This window comes from Juglans microcarpa x Juglans regia, chromosome 4D, assembly GCF_004785595.1.
Source record: "Juglans microcarpa x Juglans regia isolate MS1-56 chromosome 4D, Jm3101_v1.0, whole genome shotgun sequence".
NCBI lineage: Eukaryota > Viridiplantae > Streptophyta > Magnoliopsida > Fagales > Juglandaceae > Juglans > Juglans microcarpa x Juglans regia.
In genome coordinates, this window is record NC_054600.1 from 2,549,817 (window position 1) to 2,577,722 (window position 27,906).

Consider the following 27,906-nt stretch of genomic DNA (forward strand, 5'->3'; position numbering starts at 1 on the left):
ATATGATTTAAAGGGACAAAAAGTAACTCTTCGACCCATCTAGGGTTGGGGCGTTACAGTGTGATTTTCTCTTTTAATAACTAATCTTCAACTTAATGTTAAATGATCATCCTTAAGATTTGAAACTCTACGTGCATTGTTTGGATTTGTTTTAGGTAATAGAGGTTTTTGCTATAAAGCTTTTAATTGCAAGGCTTTGTTAAAAAGTTTTGCTATTGAAAAGTTGTTTATAGTTTGATAAATGAGAATTCTTTAGGACAGGTCGGGCTGGTTATAGTCAAATAACAGCCTACCAATCACATACCAACACCTAAGACTTCTACCGCATTTATGTTGGACCAGCACTACATCAGAAACGAGCTTTCTCTTCGCCATTTTAGGCTTCAAAAAGCAGAACCCTCACACCCCTGAAATCTCTTCTTCCTGATTTCTCCAAACTAATTTTTGCCCCATGAATCGCACCCGAACAATGTCGTCGATTTTGCTGGGTTGTGCTATTTCTTGGCTTTCGGCAGATTCTGTGAAGGGTTCGAGGTTTTCAGAACTTTTTGTGGTGGATTTGTGGCCTTCGATTTTGCTGGGCTATGTTTTTTCTTGGCTTTCGGTAGGTTCTGTGAAGGGGTTGAGGTTTTCGAAACTTTCTGTGATGGATTTGTAGCTTCTTGGCAGTTTCTATGAGTTGTTTTGGTTTTCGACGTTTTTTGTTTTTTTGGTTCACGGCAGTTCTTTTTTTTGGTTCTCGGCATTTTCAATTTCTGGTGTATTCTTCTTGGTTGTTTTTGTATGAGCATTATGTCTTCATACTCTTTTCATGTGAAAAATCCTTATGGGCAATTGGTTGTGTCGGTGTTGGTGTTGGACTGAGATTGGGGCGGTGCAAATGAAGAGGAGATGGGCAGCGAGGAAGAGAAGGGTGTGATTTGATGGTGTATTTTTTAACTACGTTTTTGTCGACATCGGATTGAGATGGTTGAGTCGACGTCGGACTGAGTTGCTTGTGTTGGTGTTGGCGTTGGTGTTGGACTGAGGGCAAAGAGACCAGTGAGGAAGAGAAGGCAGAAGACGGTGTTGAGGAATATAAGGCTAGTACGTATGAGGTGATTGTCTGTGATGAAGTGTATTTCTCTTAGGGTATTTTATCCTACATGGCTTGAGATGAATGTTGGGTTGTTTTTGTGGGAAAACCAGCCCGATCGATGTGAAGCGACTCTATTGATAAATATACACCCAAATCGATTTTGACGTTAGTTACGATAGGTTTTACGTTAGTTGCAGTATCTTTTAACAAACAATACCGCTCAATACAATTGCATTTGTGGAGTGCAATCGTCTGACGTGGTTAGGTCCCACTCTCTCTTAGGCTCAGTTTGAATTGAGAAACACTCTTAACTCATCTCATCTCATCTGATCATTATAATTTATAAAAATTTTCACATAAAATACAATAAACAATTCAATTTTTTCAAATTTCAAAATAATAATAATACTAAAAAATAATATTCTAAAAATATTTTATTCAACTTTCAACTTTTATTTTATCTCAACTCACTATCCAAACCTAACATTAGTGTTCTTTTCTTTTGCACCCTTTCTCTCTCTGTCTCAACCAAACTCTCTCTATCTTCTTTGTGAATCTTGCCGCCTTCAACCACTCCATCGAGCAATAGTAACCCTAGGTCACATTACTCCAGCCCTTCTCACATCGAGCTCAGACCACCGCAAGGCACCTCGTCCATCCCACTGAGCATCTCGGTTTTTCTCCCTTTTGATTTGTCCTTTTCCTATTTCCTGTGAATTTCTCTGCCTTCAGCCACCAAGCACCATCACAAACTATCACAAGACAACCCAGACTAGCCACTCTTATCATACATGGATCTAGTTTCTCGTGAATTTTTGGTGAGTAACTAATCCTGATTTTAGTTATTCATTTTCGCTAAATATAAATGGGTTTGTCAACAAACCCTTGTTTTATTTCGTCTTTTACTTTATGGTATGCAAAACAATCAACAACTATTTTATTATTATTACTACTTTTTCTCAACGACAAAACACATGCAATGTTACATGGTGGGCCATGTAGATATGTTGCACGGCGACTGCACATAGGAGATTTGCATATAGAGCTTTTCTCTAACAAAAGCTTCACATGTTTCTTAAAAAAAAGTTATATTTTTAGCGTTTTACTTTTTATAATTTATTAAAAATATTATTTTTTTTTTCTATAAAATAGCTTTTAGACTGTTAAAAATACCTATGAAAAGTAAGAGATGACCTAGAGTTCTTTTTATCTTTAGCTTCGCGGGTCTGCTGTTTTTATGCCTAATAAGCTTGTTTATGCATATGAGCATTTGGTTTAGCCGGCAATCTCGTCTACATTTTCCTATTTTGTTCCCCTCTCTCCTTTCTTATTCTTTTCCACTGTTCCTTGCTTATTTTTTGATATTTTCTTTACCTTTTAAATTTATATGTTTATTTTTCAACATCTAACCATTATCGAACATCGCCTTCTAATTAGCATCTCTTATCTCATCTTCGTTTTTGAAACTCCTCTTTGTCTATGCATTAAGGGTCACACTTTGTGATCATTGATGCGCATACACTTGCAACAAATTCAGATTTGTGACCATTTATTAGTGTTTTTCTCGATACAACTTCGTAATAATAAGACATTTATGAATGTCTCTCGTTTGGATTTAGAGATGAGTTGAGATGGTTTGTGAATGATAAAATAAAATATTGTCAAAATATTATTTTTAATATTATTATTGTTTTGAGATTTGAAAAAGTTGAATTATTTATTATATTTTGTGTGAAAATTTGAAAAAGTTGTAATGATGAGATGAGTTGAAGTGAGTTTCCAATCCAAACAAGGGTTAATACTTGTTTAGATAGTGAGATGAGATTATTTTAGATGAATTGAATAAAATATTGTTAGAATATTATTTTTTAATATTATTATTATTTTAAAATTTTAAAAAGTTAAATTATTTATTATGTTTTATATAAAAATTTAAAAAAATTATAATAATAAGATAAAATAAGATGAAATGATCTTTGAATCTAAAGAATCCTTAATATGGTAAACCTTAGCTTTAGTAACGTGGTTCTCCTCGACGGAAGTATGTGCACTCCTTTCTTCCTTTGCATGTGCCAAATTGGCTTGTTAATGATATCTTCATGTGTACAAAAACCAGAAATGTAGGAATTCAGCTGCTTTTCGTGCAGTCATATCGACATTATCCGTTCAGTCAGCTCTTTTTAAAGTGTGTTTGGATGTTGAAATGAGTTGAATTGATAAAATATTATTAGAATATTATTTATTATTATTATTATTATTTTAAGATTTAAAAAAATTAAGTTATTTATTATATTTTATGTTGAAATTTAAAAAAATTATAATGATAAGTTAAGATGAATTGAGAGGAATTATGGATCCAAACAAAGCCTTATTCTCAGTTTTGTTAGAAAATTATGTTTAATCCCGACCCTTACATAATTACCTATTTTATGAATAGTATTAGTTCTATTATAATTATTAAGATATTTTATAAAAATAAAATATAATTTCATATAATATGTTAAATATATTTTATAATAAAAATAATTTTATAAATTAATATATTAATTAAATTACGTTAATTTATAAATTTATTTTTATAAAATTGAGGATATAAGTGGCTAGAAAATTTGTATTGGTAATAGATATTAATTTTTCCTTCTTTGAAAAACTTGATAGAAAGCCGTGTGGGAAGAGAGACGATGGCGTTTCGGTGACGTAAGGGTAATTTGGTCAAACTGCTCCCTCCCCGAAGGTCCTTCCTTTGTAAGTAGTCCTGAACTCTCTTCCAGAAGCTCCCAAATCTTTCCAGGCAAGACTCCACTTTCTCAACTCCTATTTCTCCCCCCGTCTTTGCGAAAGGTAAATTTAAAAAATAATTCAACTATTTAATTTATTTTTCTGTTAAATTTTTCGGGTTCATGCACTGGATATCAATCATCGAGGCAGAAGTTTACATGCTTTGATTTATTTGCATATATTTATAATTTTTTACATTTACTTGAATTCTGTGATAAATGCATGTGTTTTCTTTTCTTCTTTCGTTTTCTTTTTAAATTTAATTTTTTTTAGATTATATCGATGAAGCTATCTTTTTATGCGTAATTCTTGTTGTGAAAAACAAAATCAAATGTCGCGGCTTTCTTTTGTATATGCGTAATTCTTGCGGTTGAATGAAGTTCAATTAGTACGTATCTGATGGAAATTATCTATAATGATTTCAATGTTATTTTTTGAAGAACTATGAATGGTTTAAATTGTTTTTTGATTTATTTAAAAATTATGCTTCTTAGGTGAAAAAAGAAAAAATGAGCAGTCGCTCAAGCCGTACCATCTATGTTGGAAATCTCCCTGGTGACACTCGAATGAGAGAAGTAGAAGATCTGTTTTATAAGGTATTGTAATTTCTTTGCAACTCACTTCTGCACTCAGATTGTATGCTTCTAGGACACATGTCTATCCCCACAAATTTTCGGCGATGTGAAAAGTTTTTAGTCTTCAGAAGATTACATTCTTTTCAGTAAAAAAATTATTTTTTGTTCGTAATCTTTTATTTTCTCAGCAAAATATTTTACATATAAAAAAATCAGATATATTAGTCTTGGAATTTGGCGCTGTGAATGAGTTGCTTTCAGCATATTGCTAGGGCCAATACGTATTGGTTGTGGGTGTACCTTTTATTGGTTGATTCAGTTGGTTCCATTGAGGCCGTGCTTGTTTTGGGGGAAAAGGAAGGAAAGGTAGCAATTTATAGATATCCATTAATTCATTAGTGGAAAATCAAAATGGCAATCAGTTGATTTGGATAAAAGCTGACAGCTTATGACTCCCCCCTCCCATGAAAAGCTTTTATTGGAGTAAAGGAGGAAGGAGCTTGGTAGTGGGGTTTTGAATTGATACGCGGTTGCTATAGGAGTGATTGGTTTTTAGTATTGACGGGCAACTTAACAGGTTATCAGATTGGTAGGACGGATATCTAGAACAATCTGTTCTTTGTGTCAGATACTAATATTTCTCTTGATAAACCAATGGATATGTGACGCTTGTTAAAGTACATAACTGGATGTTCCAAAAAAACCCTGCATTTCTTGGTCATGAACAAGCGACTTCTGTAAGGATCTGAAGTTTAGAATAGGCATTTGATCTGTAAGGATAAGTGTAGGAGGGATTTATTTCATTAAAGTTAATCTCCTAGCTGTGTAAAGATATTTGCTACTGACTCCCACTTATGGATTTGCTGTCTCAATGCAGTATGGGCGTATTGTTGACATTGATCTGAAGCTCCCTCCAAGACCCCCAGGCTATGCTTTTATTGAAGTGAGTTCTGATTATAGAAATCTCCTGTATTTACAAATTCACACAGCTGTTCTATTATCAGTATGAATTTGTCTTTTGTTGCCTGCATGTCTTCCTTTCGCTCATACATTTCTTTTAAACTACCACATATTTCAGTATGAAGACCCCCATGACGCAGAAGATGCAATTTATTACCGGGATGGATATGACTTTGATGGCTGTCGGTTGCGAGTTAGTGACACTTTTCCTATTTCCTTGTATCAATACCTGTTTATTTGCTTTTATTGTTATTTAAGTTTGTTGCTATGTTAAGGTTTCTCTCATGTTGTGGGTTTTATCTGCCTTTAAAGGTTGAGCTTGCACATAGTGGGCGATCATATTCATCATCAGTGGATCGCTATGGTAGTTATGGTGGCAGTAGCAGCAGCCGTGGTCTTCCTAGGCATTCTGACTATCGTGGTATGTGTTGCCTTCTATATGACTCTATTTATACATGGTGTTTGCCGTGCCTTTATCTAATATAGCAAGATTATGCAGTTTTGGTCACTGGATTACCTCCTTCTGCTTCATGGCAAGACCTGAAGGTAAGCTTGAGCATTTTTAGTCATGTTTGCTTTATATGCATCCAAGATCCTTGCCACTCTTAAGTTTCTAAATTTATTCTAGTAGTTGGTTTACTAAACGTGTGATAATTTTGTATATCTAATGTTTAGGATCACATGCGTCAAGCTGGTGATGTCCTTTTCTCTCAAGTATACCGTGATCGTGGTGGTAAGTTGGATGAACTGTTATCACTTAAAAAAAAAGTTGGATGAACTGTTATGCTTTTTTTTCTCTTACACTTTACGTGAGTGTATGAATGACAATACCACAACGTGGCTGCCGTAAGTTTGATTTAATGATTTAGCAATTTGTGGTAATTTATTTGAAAAACGTGAATGTTTGAAAGTTCCACCTGAAGAAAGAGTCTAGATAATTTTCTGGAGCATACTCATTGTGATTAATTTTCAGTGGTGACCAGACTTGAGAGCATGCGATAACATGGAAAATTTCCTGTTGGATAGTTACAATCATGACTTATCATCCATTACTTTGCAGTCATTGCTGGTTTTTCTCTGTGAATGAATGGTCATAAATTCATCATTTTTCCTAGAACTAAAGTGTAATAGTCCAATTTTCTTTTAGAGTCATGGACATCTATCAGAACATGGGGGTTTGTGTAATGGGGGTTTGTGTAATGAGCTGGGTCTGTAGGACTTAATGCCGAGTACCATGGCAGGTTGATGCCTTCAGTTTGGATGTGGATTTCTTCCATTGAATTGGAAATATATATATTTTTTTATAAGTAAACAAGTATTATTAATCCAAGAATGGGCGAAAACTGCCAATTACAAAAGTCATTATGCCCTATCTACGTAGGCGCATTAGAAACTAAGAAATCATGAAGGTCCATGCCATTAAAGTCCACAGCAATGGCCCAAGTACAAAGAGTTCTAAAAGAGAAAACTTTTAGCTCCGCCATAGATCTCTATTTGTCCTCAAACGTCCGTTCATTGCGCTCTTGCCACAAACACCACATAATACAGATAGGGATCATCTTCCAAACCTCTTTGATCTATTGCATGCCTCGAATAGAGGTCCCGCATGCCAATATTTTCACCACGGTTTCTGGCATAACCCATGCTAGGTCCATTCGTTTAAACAATTACGAATGGAAATAATCCACAATATTGAATTGGAAATATTGTATCTGTTGTTTTCAATTACTTTTTTCTGATATTTTGTAGGCATGAAAGGAATTGTGGATTATGCACATTATGATGACATGAAGTATGCAGTAAGTTTCTATTTCTAGTCAATAATTATTCTATAAAAAAAAAAAAAAAAAACTCTTTCTAAGTCATAAATGATATTTGTAGTCATAAAGTGTGCAAGCACCATGCATTCATTTAAAAAAAAAAAGTGAATAAATATGAGACCTACATGAAAAAAATTAATTTTTTAATAGTGGACCCCACTCATTTTCAAAAGAAGTGCGCGGTGCTTGCATCATGACTGTATCTAGCATTACTCTTTCTAATTATACATGCACATTTTTGTGTGGTGTTGCACTTTTCATTGTGTGACAGAAATTGGGTTTTTCTTTACAGTCTTCTTTAAAAACAGGTGTCTTATTCTCTTTGTAAGTTCTTTTATTTCTTGCTTTGTAGATAAAAGAACTGGATGACTCCAAATTTCGGAATGCTTTTTCTCGGTCATATATACGGGTATGTGTGCTTGATGTGCTTAATTATGGTTTGTTTTCTTCATTCGCTTTTACTTATCTATTTGTTTGTCTAGGTGAGGGAGTATGACTCAAGGCGGAGCTACTCTCGGAGTCGCAGCTGTGATTCAAGGCGGAGCTATTCTCGTAGTTCTTATATATCAAGAAGCCCTAGTCGCAGCCGAAGCTATGGTGGCAGGAGCAGGAGGTTAGCAAAATAAATATTTTATTTGACTTTTGTTTTAATTCTTAGTAACAATACAAATTGAAAATGTGGTATTTGCAGCATATCTCCAGAGAGAGAATATTCTCACCAATCTCAGTCAGAATCTCGTTCAAGGTCTGTTTTGCTCTCACTCTCTCCCCCCCCCCCCCCCCCCCCCCCCTCCCCCCCTCCCAAGGGTCTTTCTTGTGGGTTGCACTCCAATTTCTATTATTTTCAATTGCACGTTTCTTGATTTGCATGCGTAAAAATATGCACAAAAATAGAGAACGTTCATTGGGAGGGATTAGAGATTTTTTACCACACATTTGTTACTTTGGGCATCTGCTATTGTATTGGATGTGATTAGTTTTCCTGATTTCTATGCTGCTCTTTCCAGCTCCTAGCTTGTAATTAGGTGTTTTCTCTGGTATACTCCATGTGTACTTGGGCTATGCCTAATTAAGTGGTGTAATAAATTTTTTACTTATAAAAAAAAAGTTTTATAGAAATGCAATACATCATTTATTGATTTCGAACTAAGGGAATATATCAAACTACTTCATGTTAGGCCTATTTTCAAATAGTTTCCTTAGATTTTTGATTTAGCAATCAATGCTCTGCATTTCCCCTGATTTTAATCAAATCTTTCTGTCCCAATTCAATCTATTTGATAGTGGAAGCCAGCTTTAAGGGAAAAAGAGGCTTGCTGGATGATAATCCAAAGGAGAAACAAAATGGTAAAATGGGCCACCAGCCTCAGTGCTGTTACATCTTAGCGTGCCTCAACCACAGTCCTACCAGCTCTACAGTGCCATCATGCTGCCGAGGCTTTTTTTTTTGGGTGGGGGCTGGGGGGAAAAGAGGGAGGGAGGGGGGGGGGGTTGTTTAGGGAATCTTAAGGTGTCATGTGCACGCCTTCCATAGAACCTGTTGGTGCCCTATGATGTGTTAGGTTATATTGCACAAAATTTGTGTTAAAAAAGGGATGGAATATAAACAAAGAAATATAGTTGAAAATCATGGAAGACACATGGAGCTGATTGCTAAAATTAGAAATTCAAGTAGCTATTTGGATGCAGGTCAAGGCACACGGTAATTTAATATATTTCTCGAAAATCCATTACCTACACGATTTTCTGATCTTCATCTGGCATTACATTTAGCTCGAATCGACTGGGCTTTAGTCCAACCAAACGTGGTTGGTGGATGTATTTCTTAGACGTACATCCTTAAAATTTTGGAGTGAGTTCATCTGTAAACTTTCTACCTGCTGAGTGTCTTGGGAGCCCAATTGGATGAATTCACTAATCATAACTTTTACTTACCTTTAGATATTCCCTTTTGCTGATCTTTAAGTAAAAGCTTACATGGCAATGGATAATAATCGACAGTGACTTGCTCAATCTTTGGGGAATTTATATTCTTGATAGGTGCGATTTGGTAGTAGGCTCTCTTTTCCATTTTTCCCTGCACTCACTCTTTATGCAACCGGTATCCTCCCCCTTTTCCTTTTTATTTTTCATTTTCAATGAGAATTAAACAAGAATATGAACATCCTAAGACTTATCTCTCCTTTTTTTTTGTCGGCATCATGAAATAATAGCCAGAGCTATCTTTCGAGTATTATTCTTTTTCTTTTGTCTTAAATTCACTTCAGCCCTAGATATCTTGCTAATTTTTTGTTTTTCGAGTTCCTTTCAACAGTTTTTGTAAAATTATTCTTCTTTCTTCCCGAGGCAATATGACCTTCAAAGATTCTACGAACTTTCTACACCATTCTTTGTTGTCTTCAAAGATGGAAGTGGATTTAGGAAAGGGCTTAGAAGATTGGTCAGTCATCATGTATTGTTTATGAGGGTTACCTTGTGTTTGCTAGATATGGACCATTGCGGCGACCTGGGGACTGCATGTTAGGAACATGATGGCATGTGGTACTCTAACGCCTGAAACTCTTTTGGTTGTTGAGGTAATGATGTTTCGTTGATGAGTACCTCTGGAAACCTTAATGCTAAAATAACATTTCTTATGTACTATACGCATGGTCTGCCAGTGGGTGCAAGACTGGATCATTGTAGACAGACAAGTTGCAATTTAAAAGCTGGATTACCTGTGAAAATGCCATTGGTTCAACTCATGACCATACATCAGTGTAGACAATTCATAATTTCTTCAACATTATTATGACTCGAGATCAGGATTCTGGGCTGGATGTCATATCGGTCCATTTAAGTTCTCATATGCTGCTGGAAAAGTAGATTTAATGGGAGCTTGTGATGATGAGAAAATTGGGTTAGTGTTTTTAATGTTGGCTGCTGCTAAAGATTTGGGGTATTCTATTTCTCCTATTATTTGATTATAGGAACTCTAATTGGAGCTGGCATAGATTTTTTTGTATCCAAGTTTTGAAGGATTGTGGTTAATACGTTCGTGGATTTTTTGCAGATCCCCGCCAAAATCCAGATCTCTAGTTACTTCTGTAAGTAAATTTATCTGGCTTATTCCTATTATTATTTGAAAGGAGAATAAAGAAGTCTTTCTTTTTCCTTAAAGCAAGCCTTTCATTAACATAATCTTAGATACATGAGGAGGGGGTGGGGTTCCCCAACAAATACCGAATTACAACAAACTCATTGCAAAAGAAAAAAAAAAAAAACTTTTATTCATCATCCTCACACCACACACCACACACCACACAATTTGTTTTTTTGCTCTTACCAAATGTATGGTGTATGAATGATGAGTAGAAGAATTCAATTAGTTTAGGAAAAATAAAACAAAAAATAAAAATAAGTGGTGTGTGGGGATGATGAGTAGTAAATCTCAAAAAATAAATTTGGTTTTGGGACCAAAAAATTGGTCTCCATCCGTACTCCGCAAAGAGGGCGCTATCTTAAATGACGATTTTTTATAGTTCTCTACATGAACTGTGGTGCCACCACGAGAGGTGGTGGCCAATTGCAATTTAACTTGAGATATTCGTAGAAGATACCACGTTCTTATCCACAAAAGCTTCGGTTAGGGAAAACAAAACAGAACCGCTTCTAAGTGGTTCGGCTGTTTATGTCTAATAAACAGCCCTCCAATCAAAAGCAGCCATGTCACAATTTACACCAAAAGCAAGATAGTTGCAGCCACACATGATTAGCCCTGCCACAATTGTAATTTCTTCGTCTTCGTCCCTGCCGTGTGTCTCGCACTTTCATACGGTGATAGACCCAGACAGTGATGGTACTTGACCCGTGCGGTGTATTTCTCATCTTTCTCTCTCAGTAATCTCTCTCTCCATCTTAGAAATTTCTCAGTTTAGGTTTTTTTTTTTTTTAAGTATTCTTTCCTATAGGATTTCTCTTCTTAATCTCGTTTCAAGGAGTTCGATTTATCAATTTTCATTACTGACGGGAAGCCCTAATTAATTGTGAATTATTGGTACCTAATGGCACCTGAAAGCTTGTTTGGGTCTTTTTGGTGTGAAATCGTACATTGCCGACTGGGGTTGTAGCGATTTTCATCTGGAGAATGTTCTAGACAAAAGTAGTGAATGATGTGAAGAGAGAATTGAAGAAGAAGAATCTTGAGGGAGAGAAAAATTGAACCATTCTAGGGTTTCTAGATTTGTCGCGAGAGGGGGCTGGGGTTGTCCGTCTCCAAAGCCACAGTTGCGGGGGCGGGGGTTGGCGCTATCTGTCTCCTTGCCACGGTTGCGAGGGGGGTGGTATTCGCGTTGCGAGGGGGGGGGGTTCGGATTCGTGAAAGTTCTAGATGAAAGAGAGAACAAAGATGAGTAGAAAACAAAGAATCGGGTGAGATGCGGTCCCATGAGAAATGTGTACGTGTCCGCTTCTAATTGGTGGGCTGTTTTTAGGGACTTAGCAACCCAACCGGTCAACATGTTTTCTCAAAACGAAAACATAGTGGTATAGAAGGCATCGACTGACCTGAACCACTGGTGGCCAAATTCCTTCGCACTTGCCTATGATGGCACGTGGACGCCACACTCCTATGATAGTGAGATGAAATGGGTCATATCTAATACATCTTTGGTTGACGAAACCACTAGATGATGTGTCTAGACGTTGGAGGCGTTTTGACATGGGCTAAGTTGTGTGTGAGAGTCACCCAGAGATTTTCATTGCGGTTCCGCAATGAAGAGTGTAATTGGTTTGGTCCAATCAGGTCGGTCCATGGGAGGATTCTTGGACTGGACTGGTAGACTGGACCGCCACCCATTTTCCACCCCAAGATTGAATCGATTACACCTATAGACCGAACCAGACCGTCATCTATCTATTTGGGCTAGTGCAAAATGGGCCAACATACAAAAAACCCCAATTACCTTCTAAGTAGGGGTGTGATTTGGTTCGGACCGGAAAAATCGACCAGGCCGAACTGGACCTATAAGGGGTTTGGTCAGATTCGTTCCTTACCCCTTGCAAAAATCGGTAATCAGTCTAGTCCCGTGGTGTGGTTTTATTGGATCGGACCGAAATCAACCGAATCACTTGCATATAAAATTTTTAAATATATAATATATTATTTTATATAGTAGTTGTATAAGTTAATTATGTAATTTTCATCTATTATTTCACCATTGACGATATAAAATGTAAAATAATATATGCTATCAATTATCTAATATATTATATGATAAATCATATGATAATATATGTTATTATATATAGATACATACTCTACTATTTACACCTAATTAAAGTAATTAGATAATGTATTTTGAGATACTTAAGGTCTCGCTTGTTTTCGAAGATAAGATAAGATGAGTTGAGATAAAAGTTGAATGTTGAATAAAATATTGTTAGAATATATTTTCTTAATATTATTTTTGTTTTAGGATTTGAAAAAATTGAATTGTTTATTTTATTTTGTATGGGAATTTGAGAAAACTATAATGATTAGATGAGATGAGAATGGTTGTGAAAACAAATGAGGCCTAAGTTGCTAGTAATCAAGAATAATCTATGGACAATGAAGTTATATAATATTCATTAACCATATATAAAATGTTAGAATTTTAATATAGGCCATTATGAATACTAAAGCACTAAGTGGATAATTATTAATATCATAAATATAATTATAATTAATTATTTTTTAAATGAGTTAGTTACATAATCCACATAAAATAGCTTGCTCAGTTTTAAATTTACTAATTTAATTAATTTTTTGTATTAATTTATCTGCCAAAAAAAAAAAAAAAAGAGGAAAAAATGTTCCTAACTCATATAGACCGAATTGGACCGATTGAATCATACTTAATGGTGCTGTCTGGTAACTATCATAAATTAATGAGTTAGTTATAATTAATTAACGGTACTGTTAATATAATTATAATTAATTATTTTTTGAATGAATTAGTTACAGAATCCACATTAAATAACTCATTTAGTTTTAAATTTACTAATTTAAGTAATTTTTTGTATCGATTTATCTACCAAAAAAAAGAAAGAGGAAAAAATGTTCCTAACTCATATAGACCGAATTGGACTGATTGAATCGATTGTTAACGGTACGGTCTGGTCTAGTGCAGTCCCTAGGGGTAATCGGTTTGATCCAATCCAGAAAAAGAGTGGATCGAAATTTTCGGTCCATGACCCCCTTGGACTGGACCAATTACACCCCTACTTCTAATGTTTATTTCGGCCCAACTTACAAAGAAATCCAACATTTTTCTTCCATTTTCTTTTCTTAGCAAATAAATTAAATGATATAAAATAATAAAATTAAAATTAAGTGAACTCTCTAATGTGGATTATGTAATTAATTCATTAATAAAATTATGAATTATAATTATATTAATGATGTTGCTAGCTTAGTACTCAATATTCAATAGTATGTGTATGAATTATAATAGTTAATACATTACAGTGTATATTAAAATTTTAATATTTTATATATGGTTAATGAATAACTGGTCCATGGATATTTCATATTCATAACTTGCAAAAAATATACGTAACTATTTTAGTTAGATGTAGATACTAGGTAACTAGAGTATGTATCATTGCATATAATGTTCTGATTTATAATAAAATATGTTTTTTTTATAAGTAAATAAATATTATTAATCATCAAATAGGCATAGCCCAGTACAAATACAAAAAATGTGCACTATCTAAGTAGGCGCAATAGAGAAGAAAATCATGTAGATCCATGCCATCAAAATCAACATCAATGACCTAAATACATAAAGAGTTCTAATAAAGAAAACTTTTAGTTCCTTTGGCGATCTCTCCTTGTCCTCAAAAGTTCGTTCATTGCACTCCTGCCACAAACACCACATGACGCATATGGGGACCATTTTCCACACAACTTTAATCTGTTGAATGCCTCTTAGATATGTCCAGCAGGTCAGAACTGACACCACTGTCTCGGACATCGCCCAAGCCTATTCTACCACTTCATTCCATAACACCCTAGCTGTCTCACAATGTAAAAGGAGGTGGTCCACCGATTCACTCCCTTTCCTACACATACAACACCAATATGCGATGATCACCCTTCATTTCCTCAAATTATTGGTTGTGAGGATCTTACCCAATGCAGCTGTCCACATGAAGAAGGTTGCTTTGGGCGGTGCCTTATGTCTCCATAGCCTTCTCCATGGAAACTAGATATTGGGTTCTTATGTGAGGGTCTTGTAGTAAGAACGAACCGAGAAAGAGCCTTTACATGCTTGTGTCCACCACAACTTATTTTCTTGCTGGTTGCTCAGTTTAATGGAGTATAAGAGTCTTGTAATAAGAACAAACCGAGAAAGAGCCTTTACCTGCTTGTGTCCACCACAACTTATTTTCCTGCTGGTTGCTCAGTTTAATGGAGTATAAGAGGCTGAAAAATTCTTCAAAATTGCTCATTTCTTTGTCTTGTGTTGCTCGACAAAAATTGATATAATATATTAGTTAATTGTCGATAGCGTATTAGTTAATATTATTAGCATATATGGTCGATGATTATAGTTTAGATAAAAATTGTATAATTAAGTTGTACTACTATATAAAAAATAATTATATATGTATTTCAGTCGGTATGGTCTACAAAAAACCATAACCTGGGACCGGATCGAAAATCGAACTTTGCAAACTAATGGACCGAGACTGGACCATTAGTGTTATTGGTCTAGTCCCGACTGACCATAACTGTTCTGTCTGGTCGGTTTTTTGGTTCGAACCGGTCAACTTACACTTATCCATACTGTACCAGTAGATCGGTGGCTAAGGGGTTTAGGGTTTTGCATGATGGAGTGCGTGTAGACAATTGGTTGCCATAAAGCAGTAGATTGGGCCTAGACCTTACCAGTGGATAGACAATTTTAAAAAATTAGGAGAAAAGCCTATAAATAGGGTGATGCTGGAAATGGAACAGAGAGGAGGGAGGGGAGCCAAGGCTTCAACCTCTCCGGTGGAACAGGAAGACAGAGAGGATGCAGTACTCTTTCTTTTTAGAGAGAAGCGGGACGACCAGTTGGAGAATAAAGTAGTTAAAGCTGTAGTGCAGGGTTCAAGATCATGCTCGTGACCTGCACCATGTTTGCTGCTGATGATATTTCTTATTGATTTGGTATGATGCAGGCTAACCATAAACGCCGCAGTAGGAGTCGGAGTCGCAGCTGGAGTGATAGAAGCTTATCACAGTCTCGCTCACCAGCTGTATGATTTTTCTCCTTCACTTAACTAGTAATTGTTTTATATTATGGATTCTCTTTCCATCCTAATTTTATTGATTTCCTGGTTATGGTTCACACAGGCAAGATCTGAACGGAGCAAATCTGTAGACTCCTAGGATCGCTATTGAGCATAATTTTTTTAGTGCTACTTCGTGAGATGTTCTTTGTGGTAGCTAAGTATGTGTTCAAATTTCGATATTTCACTGAACGGTCTTTAATAGTTGCATCTTTCTGAATTGAACGATACAAATAATCTCAACATTTTATCAAAATATATTCGTACTGGCTTTGCAATTATTTATGTCAATGGTGCACTTGGGTCAACCGCGGTATTAATATGCGAATCATTGTTATTGGCAGTATATAATTATTACTAAATAACTATATACTTTTCTCTAAATATACTCGACTTCACTCCCAATCAATTCAGGGGCTAATCTATTGGCTTAAAGCCAAGACAAAACATACCATAACCAAACGAATTGAATTTCTTTTTGTGCTGTTAGTGCGTCCTATACAATATACCAAATTTTCGCTGATTATGTATTACTGTTCATTATAAACTTGACCGGTTTCTCACGGGCACAATTATGAAATTACATATTATTATTATTTTAAGAAATGATTTGTACCAGTCCGATATGAGCTTTTATAAAAAAGTTAACCTAAACAAAATATAAAAAAAAACAATTATTCATTATTAGTCAAATTCACTTTTTTGCAAAGCATTTATATGAAATTTATTTATTTCATTATTCTATTACTATTATTAGTTTTTTCAAAAACATCTATTCCAGTTTCAATTGTTTGGCATGACATGGGGCTCTCCAGTCACAGCTTTTAACGTTCATCGGATCGCAAAGCCAGGTAAACCCCTCAAAAACTTGCAACCCTCTTTAAGATCAAAACCAATAGGAAGTTAGACAAAATAACGCATATCCCATATATTGTCGAACACAAACCAATCCTTTTTATACAAGTTTGCTCATGACTCATAAAGTCCACAAGTGATCGCAACGGCGACAAGGCAATGTTTTTGGACATATATAGGCGACCCAGGTTCGTAATCGGGGCTTTCCAAATAATCAGATACTGGATCGTTCAAACTGATATGAAAATGGCAAGATAAAATGCCCAAACCCTAATTTTGCCACCCACCCAACATGTTATCTTATTTCATATCCGCAAAGGCAAAGAAACTTAAGAGGATTTCATCACGCCACCATGTGACCGGCCAAAAAAGAGTTTTTGGGGCCACGTATTTCGCGTCTGCCAAGACCATTCAGACTTCAAGCATACATATTTTTTTTTTTAGTTTCACCATAGCAGTGATAGTTTGCTGCAGCCGAAAAAGGATAAGCAGTAAAGTTTATCACCGATTTTGAGCAGATGTTCTCTCGGATCCATGCCTTTGGCGGAAACTGCTGGACCTGATGCCTGTATCTGACCCACCAGCAGCCTGGTGATATGTCCCCCAACCTGAGTCTCTGTCGACCTGGCTCGAGGAGAATGAAGCCAAATGATCTCTTTCCCACGAATGAAACCTATTTGACAGGGGGCTTTCTGCTTCTTGAAAGTTCCGACCCGACAAACCTGGCGCGATGATATAAAAGGGCCCAGTTTGATCAGATGACGAAGCCACTGGCCCTACCTGAGCCATGCCTCTATGGCTGCTGGATCTTCGGGTGCCAGGAATGATAGGTGTACGCATGGTGGTTGGATTGTTAGGTTGTTGCTGATAATACGCTTGGAGAGCTTGAACTCTATCATGGGCTCGGGCATTACTACCTGGGTAAGGGGGAATCATTGAAGACGCCACTGAGCTCCCTTGTCTACCACCGGAACTGCAGAAATTATGAGCATCCACTGTCAATGATATTAGTACTTGTACCAATATAAAGGAAAATTTTGCAGTGCTCATTCCTTAACTAAACTGCGTTTTCAACCAAATATGTTATTAGGCTGAAGGCTATAATGCTTACCAAAAGAGACTCCAGGCTACATGCAAGAAAAAGTAATTAGAGAAAAATGATGCTACCAACAGAACCTCCATATTATGACGGCATACCTGTGACCAATGACAAATGGATGCATAAAAGATCCTGATCTTGGAATATCTGAGCTAGTCCTTGCCGACCTTTGAGTAGCAGGCAGGATGGAAGGCTGATCAGCTGCAGCAATACGACTGCCGGTAGTAGGGAAGGGAGAGGAACGGTGCTCCCAACCGTGATAATGAAGATCCATGCCAGGAAAAGCATACGAAGCTGGTATCTCACTAGGTACTGATGGGCCCCAGTGATTGTTCAAATTAGAAGCCTCTGAAACAGTTCCATTGGAATTTGAGGATGATGGATGGATTGGCCCAAAGTAAGCAACATATGGGCATGGATGAGTAGCAGATGATACAGCAGTATGTTCAGCAAAGATTGCATGTTGTCCCAGTTGATCATGATCTACATTATGATATCATCATTCAGTCAAAAAGGCACTCCTAGAAAAAAACTTTCAACAGAACAGTATCCAAAAAAAAAAAAAAAAAATCTTACATGCACTTGACGGAAAATCCCCTTCCCTGAGACAAATTGGTAAAAACAAATTAACACTTTGCAGAAGAAAATATTCCACTAGAACACAAAAAAAAAATCCCCAAAAATGAAGAAGAGAAGGAAAGGAAAGAAAAAGAGAATAACTCGACATAAGATTTAAGATATCATCTGCTTGGAAAATGAAGCTTTTCGGTTTTCTAGACTCTTCAGAAAAATAACAATTCTTCAACAAAAAACTTGACATTACAAAATCTTGCAACCACAACAAAAGCCTTAATCTTTATTTGATTAAAATGCACACAACACTAGGGGATAAAATAATTTGCAATTTTTTGAATCCTAATAAAAGTAGAATTCACGAGTTTTTTTTTTTTTTTTTTTTTATATCAAAGATTTGATTAATGTATATGAAAGGATTATACGTGTACACTGGGATATACAAGATAAACAACTTAAGAGAACGAAAGAACAATAATAGAAATCTGGAAAAATAAAAATCGAAAAACAAAATTAACTAGTCATCCATTGGTATAGGGTTATAAAGAAAAGATCTTCAACTTCTGCACCAGCTCTCACAATTCTCAATGTTCCATTCATTCTTTACTCTCCGTAAGCACCGCATTATGCAAGACGGAATCAGCTTCCACAAAGTAAACCTTGTCAGGACTAGAAAACTTCCGTTTCCAACATGACAAAGATGCACCACTACACCCAACTGAGTCCAAACAAGCCAAAAACTGTGTTCCATAGAGCACCAGCTATCTCACAATGAAAAAATAAGATGATCAATTGTTTCCCCACTTCTTTCACACATATACCATCACCCTACAACTACAACAAGCCTCTTTCTAAGATTATCATAAGAATCTTCCCAAGAGCAGTCATCCAAACAAAGAAAGCCACACTCATTAAAATGGCAAAAGGAAAGAGTTCTACTCTGAAAAGATAAGAAGACAATACTGGATAGAACAATCTAACTTGAAACTGCCCTCGCTTTAATATATTCCTATTGGGGAACTAATACGGCATATCTTTGGCACATCTAGATCTATACACCAAAAGGACTAGTCAATATTGCAATTTGAACCCCTTGGATTCATTACAAAGCACAAGAAATTCCCTCTCTCTTTCTCTCTCTCAAGAAATGTGGGATCTCTCCAGGATATTACCTGAACAGCGTTTATTGGCAAGATGGTAGTTCTTGTCAAGCTGAGAAGTGTTTGCCAATAAACACGGTCCCCTTTACATTCACATTGAAATGGCAAGAGGGACAGTGCATGGAATATTTGTTTATACGCAGGCTCCTTATTTTTTTTAAAAAGCATTAACATGCTCTTTTTACCATCATCTGGCACTGACAGTGATTGCACCTCTTCCTAGACCTTCATCCTTCCACCTGTGAGATTATTATCTCCTCTGCTTTGCACCGTTCTCTTTCTCAAGAGTGAAAAAAGTGACACAAAAACTTACCTTACTAAAACTACCGAAAATTATCAGAAAATGAGAAGCATGTGGGGAAACATTGAAGTTGGGGGGGAGAGGGAGGGGGAGGACTTCAAAACAAAGAATTTCAGCATAGATATTGAAGCACAAAGAACTTAGATTAAAGCTCTAACTTGTGAGATCATTCTTACTCAAATGATGAAGGAGGCTGCGTTAAGCTACCAAATGGACACCAGTGAACACCAAATGACTGCAAAAAGCATTTGGAAAATGAATAAAATTGACCATAACATGGTAAAAAATATTTTAGCGTACATATATTTCTTTATCTATTGCACGCAAGCACCACACTTGCTGCGTCATACATTGCCTATAAAAATGAAATAGAGTCAATGAGTACACGAGAGAATCGTACATATACATCCCTCCAAAGTTATCTAGAAGTAACATCAACAGCTTAACGTATGAGCATGTAAATGATGAAGCAAATACCATGTTCATCTTGTAATTTGCAGCCTCAATATGAATGAACAAAGAACTATGATACATATATATGATGAAATATGGAGGAAATTGAAAAGTAAATGAGTTAAACAATGGGTATATTGTGACTTACTAAGTGACCTTCAACACAAAAATGTTAAGGTAGATAAGAAACAGTGAGAATGAAGTACAAAAAAGAATCACAATGATATGCTGCATAAACGTAACAATTCAATAAAATTCTCTCCCTTTACCATTTCCGAGTAGCTTAGATCGTAAAGATCTTCATCATGGATCCAGTCATCAATACTAAACTCTGTAAAAGATCGGCAGCTATTACCATAAAGCCATTGGCCTTTCTCAATCTTCCTACAATTAGGGCACTGCATCGCACCCTTTATATTGAATGCTGAACCAATGCAATCTGAAAAACAATTATAATTGCAAGCATAAGAAAAAGACGACATACAAGCAACGCTAACTTACCAACAATATTCACTAAACTAAAATGACGTTCGTCAACAAGCACAACATTTGTTGAAGGCACCAATATGTAACACATAAAATCCTTTTTTTTTTAAACTAAGTAATAGGAAATTTTACTAAAAAAAATGAAAAATGCGTAGCCCAATTACACAGGTGACAGGACATAGATAAATACCCAATTAGGAAAAAGGAAAGTATACAAGGAAATCATGAAAAATCAGCCTGTTAAAATCTATAGCTGCTGCCCAAAGCAACAAGGTATTGATGAAAAAGAAGAAGAAAACTTTTCTGAGTAGAAAAAGATTTTTTTTTATAAGTACGAGTAGAAGAAGATAAAAATACTGATTTCCTTAACAAAAGTGCTTATCAATTAATTTTCCCTATTGTTTAGTGCTTTCTCTTGTATACATCTTGTGTACTTGAGTTGTGCCCTTTGTGCTATAAACTGTCTTATAAAAAACTTTTTCTTTTTTATAAGCAAATCAACCAACTGTCTTATAAAAAAACTAATTGATAATATTTGGGTGACAACTGAAAACTCAAAGCAAGTGCTAGATAGAGAAGACTAGTGAGAAAGAAAACGAGACATCTATGAAACTGACCATTCAAGGAGCTGACACGTTGTGGTGGGTACCCATAGGTAAAGGTACATTCTCAGTTCTCTCTTTCTACAAGTCTCTCACACAGTCACAGAACAGTCAATTTCCATGGAGAAGGATTTGGCGAAATAAGACGCCTCCCAAAGCGGCATTTTTTGCTTGGACAACTTTTCTGGGTAAGATTGTGAGCTTGCTAGAGCATTATGGGATTAAGTGTTTTGCAGATTAGAGCTAGCTTGGGGCATTGTTGGCCAGCTGGAAAATTCTGGGAGGTATTCCACAAATAAAGCCGTGTGGAAGATGGTTCCTATCTATATCTTGTGGTACTTGTCGCAGGGCCGAAATTACCAGACATTCGAAGACAAAGAGCACACAATAGAGGAACTTAGATCTCTTTTTTATTAGAACTTTATTTCTATGAGCTAGATTTTAATGGCCTCGGTGTTCATGACTTTCTTGTTTCCATTGCTTCTTCCTAGATAAGTGTTACCTCTTGTATACCATCTTGTGTACTTAAGCTATACCTATTCTTATTAATACAATTGTTTACTTATCAAAAGAAAAAAAAAAGAAAAAAACCGACACATCTACTTAATTTATGTAGAACCGTATTTAAGCCAAGCTACTCATAAAAAGGGCATAGCACAATAAGGTGTCGTTTGAATAGTGAGTTGAGATGAGATGAGTTGAAATGAAAGTTAAATAAAATATTATTAGAATATTATTTTTTAATATTATTATTGTTTTGAGATTTGAAAAAATTGAATTGTTTATTATATTTTTTGTGCGAATTTGAAAAAGTTGTAATGATGAGATGAGATGAAACGCTTCTTGTATCCAAACAGGGCCTAAGTGAACATCACAAACACAATATGACTCACTGAGCCTGTAACGTATTTCAATTATTGTGCACATAATGGTAAATAGATGTAGTTTCTAATTAAATGACTATGATAGGGAATCTATCCATGAAGTATCGATGTCCTAATATAACACAACTTTTCAGATTTACACTGGAAGATTGTATACCCCTTGTAAAAATAAATTAGGACTAGTCTTTGTGGGCGAAAACAAAAGGATAGCAAACACTGGTCTAGATGGTAGCTAAGTTTTAGAGTTGTTGAATTCCTGCTAAAATCTGTTCTGTTAGCTCTATATACTTGTTCTAACAATTCAAGTAATCACTATTTTCAAGATGTTCATTAACTCTCAAACAGTGGGCAGGTTATTTTTTTTAATAATTAAAATAAATGAAGGCAACAGTGAGGAGGTTATTGATAGATTGAAATTATATTTTGGGATTTTAGTTAGTGACTTTGCACTTTGATATAACAATACATTTCCTTAAAAATCTCTTAACTCATGGTATACTCCATGTAGTTGGGCTACGCCTATCTTTCTATCAAATAAGTTTTATTTTGCCTATAAAAAGATCTTAATCTTCTAACTGCCCACACCAAGCCCTCGGCAATACCCTCCAACACATTGCAACTTGTCAATTGTAAAATGTCAACATGACGAATTAAAGTAAATCTAACCATACCCAGTTAATTTGAAACAGCCCTCAGGATCAAATTTTTTTCCCCTCATCTATCATCTTCTCCTGATCTCAAAAAGCCCAATCCAACTACAATCATTTTAATCAAAACACAATTCACCAACAAAAAAATCTTAAAAAAATGTAGAACTCCAAAATGTCAAGTCCGTTATTCAGACAACTAGCATAGATCACATTCTGTTGATAATCAATTGTTCAGAAAATATACAATATGTAAGTTAAATCTGAAATTATGTAACCTCCAGTTTCTCATAATGTCAAACCCAACAAATCAAAAGCTCCAATTAGCCACAGATAACTATTAAGCTCGGTTGAAACATAGTTAAACGTAACGTTCTTCCATTTTTCTTAGGTTTTTTTTTTTTTCTCAATAACAAAACAAGCCCATCAACACGAACCCGAAATTCAACCGAGCCTCAGCCTGAATGTCCAAAATACACCCAGATCTCAACAATTACAACTCTAAATAGAATTGCGAAACGAATACGAAAATCCCAGCCCTAGGACCATAAGTACTCGATAAATACAAAATCTGACTCACCGAGGTGGAATTGGTGCCCGCATTGAAGCTTGGCCCAAGATCTGTCCCTGTTATCGGCCACAATCTCGAGGCAAATCGAGCAAGACACCGACCCGAGACATTTTCCTCCACCGTCATCGGAGCCATCATCGACCACAGCAACGTCGTCGTTCCCGAGCCCCATGTATACAACCCTAACCAAAACCCTTACCACCAAAACAGTACCGTTCTGCTCACGCTCGAATCTTGGGCTTGGATGAATGCTTTATCGCGGGGAGAGACGAAAATATGGGATGCGAAGACGAGAAAATCTCGACAGAAAATCTGTAGATTGAATGAATGAAAATTTTTTTCTTAATTGCTCTTTATTTTTCCATTTCTCTCTCTGAATGTACACCGTCAGATCTGGGGGTCGGGTTGTTGCTAGAAAGATTGGAATAACCGCTGCCTTATAGAAGAAAATGCACGGCTCAGATTGATTTGGGAGCGTTGGATTGTATTTGAGGATTGAGGTTTCCTGAATTTATTTTGAATAAAAAATCTAGAACTCGTGACTAAAAATGCAATAAAAATTGACAAAAGTGACTCGATGGAGACGGTTGGATTGAAGTTGACCTGAGTTTTTAATTTAATTTTTTATGTCTTTGCAATATTGTTAGGATTACTTCGGTAATTTGAGGCTTTGACATCATCGTATCTCCGCCCAACACCGTAAAATGGGGAGAATTTGTTTTATAAACAGTTCTTGCTCGGTTTGTATATATTTGACCGTTAGACTATAATCCTATTTTTATACCAGAAATGAATATTTGTAATTATGAAGTGTGAAATTATTATGTAATCTTTTTTTAGAAAAATAAATAAATATGAGATTTACATAAAAAAAATTAATTTTTTAATAATAGATTCAACTCTTTTTCAAAACGATTGTGTGAAACTTGCGCACTCTACGACTGTATATAATATTACTCTAAAATCTTTTTAACTTTAAAGCTTAGATTTGATGTAGCAATTCTATAAAATCTTTACTCTTGCTTAGACAAATTAGTCTTTATCTTTCAAGATATGAAAAATGGCAAAAAATCAAAACGCAAAAAAAAATATATATATATATATATATATATATATGGAAAGTAGTTTAGAAAGGCAAAAATTGATTCAGAAAAGAAACAAAATTAAAAAAATCAAAATGGAAAGAAGTTAGAACACGAAAAAAAACCAATATCTAAAAATAAATAAATCTCAAAGAATAGTTAAAGAAGGTTCAAATTAAAAAGAAAACAAAACACTTCAAGATTCAATAGAAGAATAATAAAATTGAAGTGGGATGGTGGTTCCTTGTCTTTCTCATCGCCCGAGTTGTAGTTTGGAAGTGGAGACTTTTGAATTTGTTCTTGAATTTTACTATTTATAAAGTAAATTTAGTGCATAAACCCACTATTTGGTGTGAAATTCGTTACAATTATTTAAAAAAAAAATTAAAACACCTATACTTTTGGATACACTTTAATGTTGTATTGGGTATAAAAAAAAAAGTTTTGCAAATAGATTCTTTTCTCTTATTTTTCAAGAAATGTTTTCTAAAATTTTTTTATTGTGTGAATTTTAGATTTTATTGGGTTGATTTTTTTTTTAAACATGTTTACTATATCTTAACATCAGGCCTCATTTAGTTACGCAGTTCAGATAAATGAGATGAGATGAGATGTTTTGTTAAAGTTAAATAAAATATTGTTATAATATAATTTTCTAATATTATTTTTGTTTTGAAATTTGAAAAAGTTAAATTGTTTATTATACTTTCTATAGGAGTCTGAGAAAGTTGTAATGATTAGATAAAATGAGATAGTTTGATTTCGTGTAACGGCCAAGTTTGGATCTAAATCTATCTAAACTCATCTTATCTAAATATTACAACTTTCTCAAATTCCAACACAAAATATAATAAATAATTCAATTTTTTCAAATCTCAAAATAATAATAATATTAAAAAATAATATTCTAATAATATTTTATTCAACTTTTATCTCAACTTAACTCAACTCAGTTTAACATTTAATCACAGAATCAGTCTTAAATCAACCACACTTGTTATTTTGATAGCTTTTTGCACACGTGTCCTGAACTTGAAATGCTGGAATTGAGATTTTTCAGAACTTTTCATTAGAATTTTGAGTGATTTTGGATAGGAATAGACTAGTGTGTAGGTTATAAAACTGTAACTTTCCGATCTAATATTATCCGGAATTTAATAAAGATAATTTTATCTTTTGATAAATAAAGATAATTTTATTGGTTCTAAATTCTGGACTATTTTGAATAAGCCTAATGAGGTTGTATGAAGATTTTAATTAAGTTCATGGCCCAAAAGTATATTTTAAGATCCGATAAGATTTTAATTAGATGGTTTTGAATGATATTAATAGGCTAATATTTATAAAAGATGAATTGAAATTTATTGGGTAATTTGAAAGGATAATAATAAGCTTAGTAGTTCCTACCACTCATTTATTACTCTCTTTATGTTTTTATTTTTTAATTTTTTTACTTAATAGTTAAAGAAGTGATTATTAGTGAAGTTATATTTATTTTTTTAATTTTTTTTAATTATTAAGGATGTTAAAAAAATACTTCAAAGAAAATAATAAAAAAATAAAGTTACAAATACACTATGAAGTAGTAAAAGATGATAGGAGATAGTAAGCCTATCATTATCCAATTTGAAATTAGTCATAGGCATGTAATTTTTTTTATGGTGGATTATATGATTTTATTAGACTTAATAATTAGGTTAAAGTCCATTTAATATTTATAGACCAAGTAAGCTCCTATTTAATTGGTATTAAAGTCAAGAATTTATTATAAATTCAAAAGTATTTATTAAACAAATTGGGTTCACAAGGTCTTGTTTGTATACATAAACGGTTTCATCTCATTTTATTTTATCTCATCTCATTATTATAATTTTTCAAAATCTTCATACAAAATATAATAAACAATTCATCTTTTCAAGTATCAAAACAATAATAATATTAAAAAGTAATATTTTGATAATATTTTATTTAATTTTTAACTTTGATCTAAGATCATTTCATTTAATCTCACTATCCAAATGGACGTTAGTTGGACTCTTAAAATGGGTTGGTCAGTAGGGATGTACAATCAAATCTGGATTCTAAAAACTGGACAGTTATTCGCCCGGATTAATTTAAAAATAATCCGGACGGATAACCGGATTCAATCCAGATTTCAATATCAAGAATTTTTTTTTCCTTTTTTGGTTATAAATGCGGATGTGCAGGTTGTAATTGGATTGTAACCAGATTTATTAATAATTACTTTTTTTTCCTTTTTTGGTTATATATACTCATCAGTCCTACATTACACACTTATTTTTATTTTTTATTTTTTTTTTCTTTAACATGTGTGTGGTGTGGGCTGCTCAATTGAAAAACTTCGTATATATACGTAACATGTGTGTGTAGGCTGCACGACAGTTCCTCCAAGCCCTCGAACTAATGTCGCAGCACTGTAGCCCCACCGTCCACAACATCGAAACCTCCTTGCCCTGAGAGTCTTAAGATCGAGTGCAGCCTTCAAGCACCATAACACATGGAGGCTCTGCACTGTAAGACCCGTCATACAACCATCCCCATGCCCATGTCCCTATCCAGTAAACTCAACCCAGTTCGTATGGTGGAACTCCTCCCAAATTTCCACCGTCGAACCCAAGAGACCCAGCTCGTGCCCAGCCATAAACGGGGTAGGAAACGACCGACGCAACCCCTGTTTTTATACAACAAAACCAGAGCATTGAGAACCCCGCTACCGCATGCTAGGAACACTGTGGTGAACCTCCACTGTCTAGGCCTGCCACCGTGATCCTCCCTCTGCAAGCTCTCACTCACACAAGCTCGAGTAGTACCACTGTCATGAAGAGCTCATGCCAAGCACCGCTGCCATCTAGTTGAGCATCAACGCGGGAGAGTAATTTTGGAAGCCAACCATCGGCAGCAGCTCCAGGTCACAGGAGACCGTCCACTGCAGACCCCCCACCGCTCGGTTGTGCTCCTCCTCTCACCACAGTTGCACTGCCTATGACCACTCTCTCTCTCTCTCTCGGGTTGAGGTTAAGTACGTGGGTGGACTCTATAGGTGATATGGATTTGTTATAAACAGACCATGATGAGTTTGGACTTATGTGTTATGGGTTTATTAAGGTCTATCGATTTATGAGAGTTCGGCACCATTTTAGAGTAATCGATAAATGTACTTGGAAAATCGAAGTTGGATACGTAAATACTAAATTTAGGATTTTATATCAATATTTATGGAGTCAGAGTGATTTTACTTTTACCAGGACTTAAAGGTTTATGGAAATATAAGTTATTTTAGAATTTAAGATTTTAATTATAAAATGTGCTTAATTAAAAATTGATGTAAGTTACGTGTCTATTTTATAAGTAATCGGTTTTACCTTGAAAATATTTGATTAATGCTACGGGATAAATAACATGATCATATCCTTACATGTATGTATAGTAAATAACATATATTTTATAAAAGTATTATACATGTATATATTATATTAAAGTCCATTTTTATGTACCCAAGTCATGAAGGAAATGATTTTTGACTGCCATGATAGATTATAAATGCCATAATTTTATGCATACTTTTCATGTTAGTTGCATGACACATGCATTTAGTTATTTTATAAAACAATGATTTTATGTGAAAAGATATGCATCAAAATATTTATGAAAATCTAT

General features: G+C 34.9%; 2 protein-coding genes and 1 long non-coding RNA gene across 11 annotated transcripts; 1 reads left to right on the plus strand and 2 right to left on the minus strand.

Annotated features, from left to right (window-relative positions):
* Positions 1-419: 419 nt before the first annotated feature.
* On the minus strand, positions 420-27,255 carry LOC121260759. Its single transcript, XR_005939776.1, has 3 exons — positions 27,240-27,255; positions 9,299-9,393; positions 420-430 (listed from the first exon to the last, which is right to left on the minus strand). It is a non-coding gene; the product is annotated as an uncharacterized LOC121260759 (long non-coding RNA).
* Positions 3,750-15,771, plus strand: LOC121260758 (serine/arginine-rich splicing factor SR30-like). 9 transcript variants are annotated; one of them, XR_005939774.1, is made up of 16 exons: positions 3,950-4,002; positions 4,351-4,452; positions 5,309-5,374; positions 5,510-5,584; positions 5,704-5,812; positions 5,891-5,937; positions 6,067-6,124; positions 7,141-7,190; positions 7,564-7,620; positions 7,694-7,824; positions 7,903-7,956; positions 9,698-9,787; positions 9,872-10,110; positions 10,264-10,297; positions 15,405-15,482; positions 15,580-15,621. XR_005939774.1 is itself a non-coding variant. In XM_041162765.1 (14 exons), exons 2-14 carry the CDS (start codon positions 4,366-4,368, stop codon positions 15,613-15,615), a joined length of 882 nt encoding a protein of 293 aa, XP_041018699.1. In that variant the 5' UTR covers positions 3,750-3,869; positions 4,351-4,365; the 3' UTR covers positions 15,616-15,771. The 9 variants fall into 9 exon arrangements, 7 of the variants coding, with proteins under 7 accessions (XP_041018699.1, XP_041018696.1, XP_041018695.1 ...); XR_005939775.1 differs by lacking the exon at positions 9,872-10,110 and having other exon boundaries at positions 15,580-15,620; XM_041162765.1 differs by lacking the exons at positions 3,950-4,002; positions 9,698-9,787; positions 9,872-10,110 and adding an exon at positions 3,750-3,869 and having other exon boundaries at positions 15,580-15,771.
* LOC121260757 (E3 ubiquitin-protein ligase RFI2) lies at positions 16,425-23,556 on the minus strand. Its single transcript, XM_041162760.1, has 6 exons — positions 23,156-23,556; positions 20,226-20,395; positions 19,680-19,738; positions 18,046-18,071; positions 17,568-17,952; positions 16,425-17,343 (listed from the first exon to the last, which is right to left on the minus strand). Exons 1-6 carry the CDS (start codon positions 23,316-23,318, stop codon positions 16,872-16,874), a joined length of 1,275 nt encoding a protein of 424 aa, XP_041018694.1. The 5' UTR covers positions 23,319-23,556; the 3' UTR covers positions 16,425-16,871.
* Positions 27,256-27,906: the final 651 nt, after the last annotated feature.

Excerpts from the sequence above, each read along its gene's own strand:
- LOC121260758 (XM_041162761.1), top strand. The coding sequence starts at position 3,979 with ATGCACTGGATATCAATCATCGAG. Across the intron at positions 4,003-4,350 it reads ACTGGATATCAATCATCGAG|GTGAAAAAAGAAAAAATGAG; the intron begins GCAGAAGTTTAC and ends TATGCTTCTTAG. Across the intron at positions 5,938-6,066 it reads CTTCATGGCAAGACCTGAAG|GATCACATGCGTCAAGCTGG; the intron begins GTAAGCTTGAGC and ends TCTAATGTTTAG.
- LOC121260757 (XM_041162760.1), bottom strand. The coding sequence starts at position 23,318 with ATGGGGCTCGGGAACGACGACGTTGCTGTGGTCGATGATGGCTCCGAT. Across the intron at positions 20,396-23,155 it reads CGGGCACCAATTCCACCTCG|ATTGCATTGGTTCAGCATTC; the intron begins GTGAGTCAGATT and ends ATTGTTTTTCAG. Across the intron at positions 18,072-19,679 it reads CAGCCTCCTTCATCATTTGA|GGAAGGGGATTTTCCGTCAA; the intron begins GTAAGAATGATC and ends AATTTGTCTCAG.